This window comes from Mycteria americana, chromosome 23 (assembly GCF_035582795.1).
Source record: "Mycteria americana isolate JAX WOST 10 ecotype Jacksonville Zoo and Gardens chromosome 23, USCA_MyAme_1.0, whole genome shotgun sequence".
NCBI classification, from domain to species: Eukaryota; Metazoa; Chordata; class Aves; order Ciconiiformes; family Ciconiidae; genus Mycteria; species Mycteria americana.
In genome coordinates this window covers 2,808,932-2,818,724 of record NC_134387.1, presented here as the reverse complement: position 1 = coordinate 2,818,724, position 9,793 = coordinate 2,808,932, and the positions used below count along the sequence as shown (strand labels likewise).

General features: G+C 61.3%; 1 protein-coding gene across 3 annotated transcripts; it reads left to right on the top strand.

Annotated features, from left to right (window-relative positions):
- LOC142420118 (STE20-like serine/threonine-protein kinase) lies at window positions 1–9,767 on the top strand. Of its 3 annotated transcripts, XM_075523651.1 has the most exons (19): window positions 1–1,301; window positions 1,341–1,711; window positions 2,597–2,761; window positions 2,904–2,952; window positions 3,171–3,320; window positions 3,431–3,503; window positions 3,884–4,078; window positions 4,418–4,499; window positions 4,585–4,695; window positions 4,790–6,655; window positions 6,773–6,903; window positions 7,478–7,601; window positions 7,771–7,950; window positions 8,053–8,182; window positions 8,296–8,420; window positions 8,506–8,691; window positions 8,815–8,940; window positions 9,044–9,157; window positions 9,300–9,767. In XM_075523651.1, exons 2-19 carry the CDS (start codon window positions 1,565–1,567, stop codon window positions 9,405–9,407), a joined length of 4,062 nt encoding a protein of 1,353 aa, XP_075379766.1. In that variant the 5' UTR covers window positions 1–1,301; window positions 1,341–1,564; the 3' UTR covers window positions 9,408–9,767. The 3 variants fall into 3 exon arrangements, with proteins under 3 accessions (XP_075379766.1, XP_075379764.1, XP_075379765.1); XM_075523649.1 differs by having other exon boundaries at window positions 7,771–8,182; XM_075523650.1 differs by having other exon boundaries at window positions 7,771–8,182; window positions 8,506–8,703; window positions 8,830–8,940.
- Window positions 9,768–9,793: the final 26 nt, after the last annotated feature.

Genomic DNA, 9,793 nt, shown 5'->3' with positions numbered 1-9,793 from the left:
GGTCCAGCCTGCCGGGACTCGCCGATGGCTCTGCTCACCTGGCTGGGAATATATTGAATTTCAGGCTCCTGGGGGGAGCTGAGCACCCCTGGGGTGGGATCCGGCCCCGAGGGGCTCCGCTCCAACAGGAGCGCAAGGAGAAGCTTCTCCCCGAGGAAGGGTTGATTTTTTAATCCCGTGGAAGAGATGCTGGAGGAAAAGGGGAATTATTGAGGTTGAAAGACGTCGCTGGGGTGATAGCGGCCATCGATGGACTGAAAGGCGTTGGGGCTCAGCCAGCGTGCAAAGCCCAGCGCCGGCCGCTGCCTGAAAGGGAAAAGAAGAAGGAAAAGGAAGTGGAGAAGGAAATGGAGAAAGAGAAGAAGGAAAAGGAGAAGGAGATGGAGGAAAAGGAGAAGAAGAAGGAGAAGGAGAAGGAAAAAAAGAGCTGAAAAATGAAAGCCTGGCCGCTGGGGACGGCGCCGGATTGGCAGCGCCGGCGGCACCCGCATCCCTTTGGGGCACAAAGTCCGGCGAGAGGGTTCGTTATCTCACGGGGGCTTGGGGGGGCTTGGGGAATCGCCAGCACCCTCCTCCCGAGGGTTAATCCCATCGGGTGCTGGTATAGAAATGCAGCTCTATTCTGAAGCCTGACGCTATAAATTACGAATATAAAGCCATAAAATAACTCCCTGGATTTAATTACCCCATGATTAACCGATGTAATCACCGGGAAAACAACCTCCTCGGGGAGCACACGTGAGCTGAGCCCCCCCCCAGCACCGGGGAGATGCTGCGCCCACACCAGCTCGGGGGGTTTATTATTTAGGAGGTAAAACCCACCCTGATTTAGGGGAGCAGCCAGAGCCGGATGCTTTTGGGTGCTGCTGCAGCACCCTGGGTGCTGGGGGGGCTTTGGGTGCCCCCCGTCGAGAGGGGACTGGGGGCTATAAAAGGAGGTGCCAGCCGCAGTACCAACATCTTACCCCTCTGCCAAAGCGGTGGCAGGGCTGAACGCAGCCCGACTACGAGGGTCTTTCCAGGGAGAGTTAATTAGTGGGGCACTAATAAGGCTTAAGAGGTCACCTGGGGTGTCCCAACACCCATGGGACCTATTTAAGCTCAGCCCAGCCACGGAGCCTGTTGCTGCTGACCCCAGCCAGGGCTGTGCATGCGTGGGGATGCATCAATTCACGGGGCTGCGCACCTATACGAGTACCTGTGACCATAAAGGACCGTATATCTGCAGCGGGATGCCCACGGACCCCTATATACCCCTGCCTGTGGTTTCGGCAGGGGTGCAGGCAGCACCTTTGGCTCTGGTGAGGGTGCAAGGGGTGCAGGCAGCGCCTTTGGGTGAGCACGACCCCCTTCTCCCATCCTGAAAATACCCGAGGGTGGGACGCAGCAGGTGTGGAGCGAAGCATCTCCTTTTCGGCACCTCCATCTCGCGGCACATCCTGCGCGGCCGAGGCAGCGCTCAGCCCCTTCCTGCCCGCGGGGGAGGAAGAGCGAGGGCTGCGAAGGTCGTTGGTAGAGGAGCTCGAGCCCAGCCGCCCCGTTTTCTCTGCATGGAGGTGGCCCCATGGCTTTTCTCCGGCGGCTTTTTGGCTTTTTGGAAAAGAAGAGGCCGCCGAGGCGGTACGAGCACGTCAAGCGGGACGTCGACCCCGAGGAGGCCTGGCTGGTGCTGGGCGAGCTGGGTGACGGCGCCTTCGGCAAGGTCTTTAAGGTAGGAGAGCACCCCAAAACGCCGCTGGTGCCCGAGGGCTTTGCAAATGCTTTTTTTTTTTTTGGGTGCTGCCTCGCATCGTGCAGCTTCCGGTGTGCGAGAAGCTAAAAAGCCTCTAAACGGCCCCAAATTTCTAGCAGAGGATGGCAGAGTCCTCGCCTGGTGCTGGCTCAGGCCGTCCCCAGCCTTCGGCACCGGCTCCTGGAGCCGGCCCGTTTGCCAGCAGGTGTTTACCTCCTTGGTTGGAGCGAGGGGGTTGCGACGGGGATGTTTTTCTCTGAAACCACGGTGCAGAGCCTGAGCACGACAGGAAACCCGAATTTGCCGCTTGTCAGACCCACGGCAGCAGCCGCCTTCCGGGGCCGGTGGCATGCGGCAGTGATGGTCCTGGTCCCGGCTGGGCTTGCCCTGGCCAAACCCATCCCCTCTTCTCTGTCCGGCATTTTTGGGGCAGCTGAATGCCTCGGCATCGCTCGCAGGATGGGGTTTCACTGTGGAACCACCAAAAGGTCCTTGGGGGGGGTTTGCTGAGCCCCCTGTGCCAATGCTCGCTGTGGCTGTGCCCATGGGAACTCTGTTGCATCCGTGGGAGGATGTAGCTTGCCGGAGGGTTTTGGGATACGGCGGGATGCTCCGGGACCCACGCACGGTGTGGCATGGCCACGCCGGGGCCACCTGCACATCCGCCCCATGCACGGGGCGGCCGTGCATCCCTCTCCTTCCTGGCTCTGGTGACAGTGATGTCCCCACGTCTGTCCTCAGCGTTTGGCTCGGCGTCACCGAGCGCCTGGGGAGAGATGCAACGGGTCCAAGCTTCCCCCTCGCTGAAAATTGCGGGGCCGCTCCGTTCGTACCCCACGAGCCCCCGCAAAACCTCTCCTCCAGGCGCAGAACAAGGTGACGGGGGCGTTGGCGGCCGCCAAGGTGATCGACACCCCGAGCGAGGAGGAGCTGGAGGACTACGTGGTGGAGATCGAGATCTTGGCTTGCTGCGACCACCCGAACATCACCAAGCTGCTGGATGCGCTCTACTGGGACGGGCGGCTCTGGGTGAGCTGCGGAGGGTGCTGGTCCCCCCCGCCCCAGGCATGAACCAGGGTCCCACCGGCACCTCGGGGCTGGGGGACGCGGTCTGGAGGGGACGTGTTTGCAGACCGGGGTAGGAAACCTCGACCATGCCCTCTCCCTGCAGATCCTGGTGGAGTTTTGCCCCGGAGGGGCCGTGGATGCAGCGATCTTGGGTAAATAAATGTGTTTTTCCAGCTGGCGCACGGCTGTCGGAGGGTTTGGGGTGGGATTGCCAAATTTCACGGCGTGGAAGGGAGTCCTGGGCTTGCGCGGCATGTCCAGGAGGGAGGATGGGTTGGGGTGCATCTTCCTCCGGGTACCCCCCAGCTTTGCGGGGGGGTGCTGGGCAGGAGGCATTGTTAGCGGCGGGGTTCGTTTGCGCTAACGGCAGAGCTGGAGAAAGGGTTGACAGAGGAGCAGATCCGAGCGGCTTGCAAGCAGCTGCTGCTGGCGCTGCAGTACCTGCATGGCTGCAAGATCATCCACAGGGACGTGAAGGCTGGCAACGTCCTGCTCACCCTCGATGGGGACGTCAAGCTGGGTGAGTCCCAGGGGAATCGGGGCCCCGTGGGGCAGAGGGAGGCCGGGAGTGAAGTCCCAGGGATGCTTTGCCCCAGGGATCTTCTCTAACAGCTGCTTTCTGCTCTGCAGCCGATTTTGGTGTCTCGGCCAAAAACTCCAGCACCGTCCAGCGCCGGGTGTCCTTCATCGGCACCCCGTACTGGTAGGTGCAGGGCAGAAATCCCCGGGGATGGTGGGATTTGGGAGTGCGGGCAGGCGGGTATCCCGCTTCTCCTGCGGATGCTCGCAACCGGCTCCTCGACACCAGGAGCATCTCAAGAAACCAGATCTTTCCTCCTCCAGCCAACATGGGCTCCATTGTGGGCTTCTCAGTAGCATGAGACTGTGTATGGAGAGGACACGTGGGGTGCTGGTGGGTGCAAGCCCTCCTGGGGTAGCGTTGGAGGAGTTGGAGTTGAAACTCGCCTCTTCTGCCTGTAGGGTTGTCTCTGGAGGGGATGGCACCTGGGTGTGGTTTCAGGGGGAGATACTAGCCCCCGGCCCAGGGCAGGCTGGACCTCTTCCCCTCTTTGCCACGCGCAGGATGGCCCCGGAGGTGGTGCAGTGTGAGACGTCCAAGGAGAGCCCCTACGGCTACAAGGCCGACATCTGGTCACTGGGCATCACGCTGATTGAGATGGCGGAGATGGAGCCCCCCTACCACGAGCTGAACCCCCTCCGGGTGCTGCTGAAGATCGCCAAGTCCCAGCCACCCACACTGCGTCACCCCAAGAGGTGGTGAGTCCTTGTGCGGAGATGTCACCCCAACGCCGGTGACGGTGGGAGAAGTTGTCCCATGGGGCAGCTCCTGCTCGAAGCCGTGTCTGGGCAGCTGGGGTGGGCTCTTGGACCATAAGCAATGCTGGTTGTGATTCCTCCAAGCCCAGCTCCACAGGTGCTGGTTTCCCATCCCTTTGCCTTCAGAATGTGACACCAGTGGGCAGCACCAGGGTGGGGACCTCCTGCCAAGGTGCTAGCAGAGCCTGAGTGTCCCTAGTGTCACCCCAAGCTCTGTGGGGTCCACAGTGGGGGTGACAGGGAGCTTCTGGCCCTGTGCTCACAGGGACCATCCCATAGGTCTGAAGACTTCAAGGACTTCCTGAGGAAATCCTTGGAGAAGAGCCCCGAGGCGCGGTGGTCAGCCAGCCAGCTCCTGCAGGTAGGTAGCACCCATTGCCACCTGCCCGGGGTGGTGGGACCCATCCCCAGTGCTGGCCCTGCTCACCTCCCTCGCTCCCACCCAGCACCCCTTTGTGGCGGGCATCTCCGACAAGCGGCCGCTCCGGGAGCTGGTGGCCGAAGCCCGGGCTGATGTGCTGGAGGAAGAGGATGAGGAGGAAGGTCCGGTCCTCTTGGTGCGTGAGTAGCAGCCGGCTGGGGTGCGAGATCCCTGCGATCCTTTCCACGAGCTCGCCAGGCCTCACCTCTCCCCCGTTGTCCACCCCACAGCCTGGGCAGGAGCACAGAGAGTCCTCCTGCCCCCCGACGCCGGGGGGTCCCCTGGAGCATCAGCCCCCGGACGCAGCAGGGGGAGTCGGCGAGGAGCTGGGCATCCCATCTGATGTCCAGGCAGTGGCAGAGCCCAGGACCAAGAGAAGGTCCGACTTTTTGAAGCAAATGAGGAGGAGGTCCGAGCCCGCGGGCTCCATGAGGCTCCCTGCGAAGAGGCCGTCTGAGTTTCTGCAGCTGATGCGGCGCAGGTCGTTTTTTGGAGGGATGAAATCCCAAGAAACAGCTAAGGAGCAGCACAGGGCAGAGCCGAGGGGGTTGGAGATTACGGCACTGGATGTTCCTCAAGGGACATCAGGCCCAGCAGAGGCAGGAGGGGAAGTTCAAGGGTGTCGAGAGGAGGAGACCAGCCCTCTGGGGACCCCCTGCAACGCGGCCGAACTGCCCTCGGGGCCGCAGCAGGCAGCGGACCTTGCCGAGCTGCAAGAGCTGAAGGCAGAGCAGGTTGGACCCAAGGCAGAGCCCCAGGAGGAAAGCCAACGTGCTGATGCATCATTGGTGGCCGAAATGCCCATGGAGGGACAGCTTGCAGCCCAACCGAGCCCTGTTTTGACCCCCAAAAGTGATACAAAAAAGGAGTCAAGCAGAGACCCTACTTGTAACTCGCTGGCCCTGCCTGCACCCACGGACGGGGACTGGTGCAGAGGCTCAGCCGTGGGGCAGCTGGTGGCAGCCCTGGACCTGTGGACCAGAGGGACCAAAACCCAGAGCTTCAAGTCGCTGGCAGAGCGTCAGCATCGGGTTACTCGGTCGTTGCTAGACCTGAAGGTTGAGGTTGGCTCCACTGGGGCTGAAGATGGCCTTGGGAAGGATGGTGATGGAGCAGGGAGGGCACCCATGGGATCTGAGGGTGCTGGAAAGCCTGCGGAGACTGAGCTGGTGGAGGAGAGGGTGCCGCTGGGTGAAGAATCGCTGATGCCCAGTGTGACAGAGGAGGTAGCGGTGGGGTCAGATGTTCTCAAGGGGTGGCAGGAGCCTCCAGCCGGTCTGAGAGAGGCTGGAGAGAGGAACAACGGGGAGAGAAACTCAGTTGTGTGCGAGCCCATCACTGACCCCCTGGACCTGGTTGAGCGGGAGGTGGGGAGGAATGAGGAGGAAACCAGAGACAACACTGAAACTGGGGTGGAAACTTCTCCTGAGGAAGCCCTGGTGCCAGAAGAAGTGAAATTGGAAGAGGATGTTGTAAGAGGGTGTTTGATTGGAGATCGTAAACCAGCAGGAGATGCAGCCAGCCTGGGGGAAGTGATGCTGGCAGGACAGGAACCGGAGGCAGCCTCTGCAGCATGTGCAGGAGAGGGACCTGCAAGTGAGGAGGCCCAAAATTCAGCAGAGGATTTGTCCCCCGTGGAGATCCCAGGGCCTGTTGAAGAAGAAACAGAAGAGAAAGCGGAAAACAGCCCCAGAGACAACCAGCCAGGAGCTGCTCATGGGAATGGCTGGAAAGGACAAGATGGAAATGATGGAGAGCTTGGAGAAGACAGAGTGCAGGTTGCTCCAGCTCCTGAAGGGCCATCAAGGGATGGACCTGGAGAGGAGATGGGTGGCTTGGAGGGTCACGGAGCAGTGCCAGAGACCCAGGAGGCCCTTGGTGGACATCCAGAGGCCACAAAGACTGTGAGATTTGACGCTGCCCTTGTCCGCACCTCTTCCCAGGCGCGGGCAGCGTGGGAAGCAGGGAACACACCAGGTCCATCCATCACGTCAAAGCAAAGAGAGGAGCAATCCCCTGTGGAAAACCCTGCACAAGGTCCAAGTGCCTTCTCTGCAGCAGTGCAGCCCTTCCCCTCTGCTAGGGAAGCCCAGCAGGTGAGAAGCTTGCAGGTAACATGGCCACATGAAGCTGCCTCTCTTTGCATGGGCTCCCGTGTTGGGTTTACATAGTTTTTGGGTCATCTGAACTCAAACCATTGCTCCCGGTCGCAGGAACCTGCCTCGCTCCAAAGGACGGTCAAGAAAACCCGGAGGTTTGTGGTGGATGGGGAGGAAGTGAGCGTGACGACCGCCGGGACCGTCGGCAAGGCTGGGGCAAAGGATGAGATGGTGCGCTCAGCTCGGTGAGTGATGCTGGCAGCGGAGGGGCCACCAGGCATCTCCCATCTGTTTCTGGGCAAGGAGGACCAGAGACAAAGGGGAGAGGGTGTGGGAGGGAGGATGGATCTATGGGTGCTTCACCTCCAGGCTTGGAAAACCCATCTGCCTCCCTGGCTGGGGTCTGCTCCAGCAGGACAGCATGAGCAAGCCCTTCCCTGCATCCTCAGGGCTGTGCAGGAGGGACAGTGAGGAGGCAAAACATTGCCCAGCCCCATATCTGGTGTGTCCAGCAGCCAGCTTAAGGAAAGAAGAGGGAAAGATCTTCTATCATAAGCTCTCACATCACCCAAGGAGAGTAGGAAAGGATGAAGGGGGAGATGGAAGGGCAGCGACATCAGCTGAGCTCGGCAGCGTGGCCACCACGGACCCAACCGGTGTCCCGTCTTCCTTCTTGCTGGAGAAAGTCTTCTCCATGATGTTGCACCAGGGCTGAGTTTCTCCCTTCCTTTAGCCACCTACAAGTCAGCCATCCTGGGAGAGAGAGTGCCTCCAGGGACACCTTCAGCCCCCTCTCACCCCGATTCCCCAAACCTTTAGGCGCCAGGAGCTCCGCGAGCTGCGAGTGCTGCAGAAGGAAGAGCAGCGAGCTCAGAGCCAGCTGGAGCAGAAGTTTCACCAGCAGCGGGAGCAGATGTTTCGTCACATCGAGCAGGAGATGACGGTAACCAGACCATCGTCCCTTGGTGCCATGATATAGTCAGAGACGGACACGTGCAAGGGGGTGGTGGGGTCCCACTGCAGGAGATGCCAGGATCTGGAAGGGGGTTTGGTTGCTTTGGTGGCCGCTTCTTCTGGTCCCTGCAGCCCCATTAACTATATCTACATGGCAGAGCAAGAAGGGGTTTTACGACCGGGAGGTGGAGAGCTTGGAGCGGCGCTACCAGCAGCTGAAGGAGCGCCAGGAGCTTGAGTACACAGTGAGGCTGCAAGACGAGGCCAAGCGCCTCAAGTCCCTCCAGGAGAAGGACTGCGAGAGGAGGATGCAAGAGCTGAAGGGCGACGGGAGAGAGGTGAGGGGCCGGGGCAGTGCTGGGTCCCCCGGCCACGCCACCAGGAGCCTGGGGACCACCTCCCTGGGTGCTGGGATGAAGCCCCTCCGTTGCTCGCCACAGGAGCAGCGGTTCCTGCAGCAGCAGCAGGAGGAACTCAACGCAGCCCTGCAGAGGGTCGTCCAGGAGCACAAGAAGAAGATGACATCCATCGACTGGGAGTGCATCAGCAAGATCCATAGCCTCAGGAGAGGTGGGCCGGGCTGGGAGGAGGAGAAGGAGGATGGAGGGTTCTTGGCGAGGGGAGCAGGGGATCTGGCTGGGGGTTTTTGGAGGTGGTCATAGTGCTGCGGTCTTGCCCGGCAGCCCGCGAGTCGGTGGTGTGGAGCATGGAGCAAGGGCACCTGCAGGAGAAGTACCAGCTCTTCAGGCAGCAGGTGAAGGAGCAGCACGCGCTGCAGAGGCAGCAGCTCCGCAAGCGCCACGAGAAGGTGAGGTGGGAACTGGCGGCGATGCTTCCCCAGCCCTGCGGGCTCACGACCCCTCTCCTGGCTCACCCTCCTGCGCCTTTCCTAGGAAACAGAGAGGATGAACCGCTTCCACCAGCTCTTGCTGGAGGATCTGAAGAGCCAGCAAGCACAGGAGCGGGCTCAGCTGCTGAAAAGCCAGCGCTGTGACGCCAAAATCCGCCTGGCCCTCTTCAAGGACAACCTGAAGATCCAGGAGGCTAACGGGGCCAAGCAGAGGGAGCAGGCCAAGCAGGTACAAGGACCTGTCTGGGGCCAATGAGGTTCCCCAGCACAAAGTATGGGGAAAGTCCCCGAAAAGCTGTAAGCGATGGTTTTTGGGGAAAGGGAGGGTGATGCGGGCTGTCCCCCACCGCAGTTCGTGCAGCAGGAGGAGAGGCGGCAGCGAGCAGAGGCGCAGCAGCAGCAGGAGCAGCAGGCGCAGCAACTGCAGCAGCTGCAGCAGCAGCAGGCTGAGAATCTGGCCGAGCTGGAGCAGATGCAGGTACTGGGGACCACTGCAAAACTGCCCACCCCGGGGGCTTCCCGCAGCCCTGCTAACCTCTCCTCGAGTACCTTCCTTCCCATTTCCACCTCCCCTCTCCCAGAGCGAGAAGATGCACCTCGTGGCAGAGCAGGAGAGGAGGCAGCTGGGGCGGCTGGACCAGGAGCACGCCATGGAGCTCAGTGAGTGGAAGCAGCGGCTGGCTGCCCGCAAGGAGGTGAGGGTCCTGCAGCCCAAGGCATCTCCTCCCCGTCTTGGCTCAGCTCGCGGGATGCGATGGAGGGCTGCTCTCCCTGCTGCAAGCCCCTGCGACACGGGGCACAGGCACGGGACGTGGCAGCGCTGCTTCTCTCCTCCAGATGCTGGAGGAGGAACTGGGGAACTCGCTGCCGGTGCAGCGGCGAAGAGGGCTGCACGGTGCCCACAGCAGCAACAGGATCACCCGCTTCTTCCACCTCCTCTCCTGACACTACGCCACAGATGACTGGGGAGCGAGAAGCAGGCAGCTGCCTGGGGACTGGTCCCACGGCTCTTCTGGGAGATGGGACTGAAGGATCCCGAAGGCAACGCGAGGGGCAGCTGCCCCGGGGATGCTGAGCCATGGGGCTGAGCAGCCGGGCAGGACGTGGTATGGATCCTGGGGATGGCAGGCGTGGGTGTGCTCGAGCCCACCCTCGCCGTGCTGGAGGGGCTGGGGTGAAGCAGGTGCTGCAACCCCCACTGGTCCCCTGGGGAAGTCTCCCCCACTGGTCTCGAAGCTGTGGATATGTGGGGGTTGCTGGTGCTTCCCGTGCAGATCTCCCCTCAGCTGAACTGCAACTCATGGAAATAGATCCTTTCTTTGTTAAGAAAG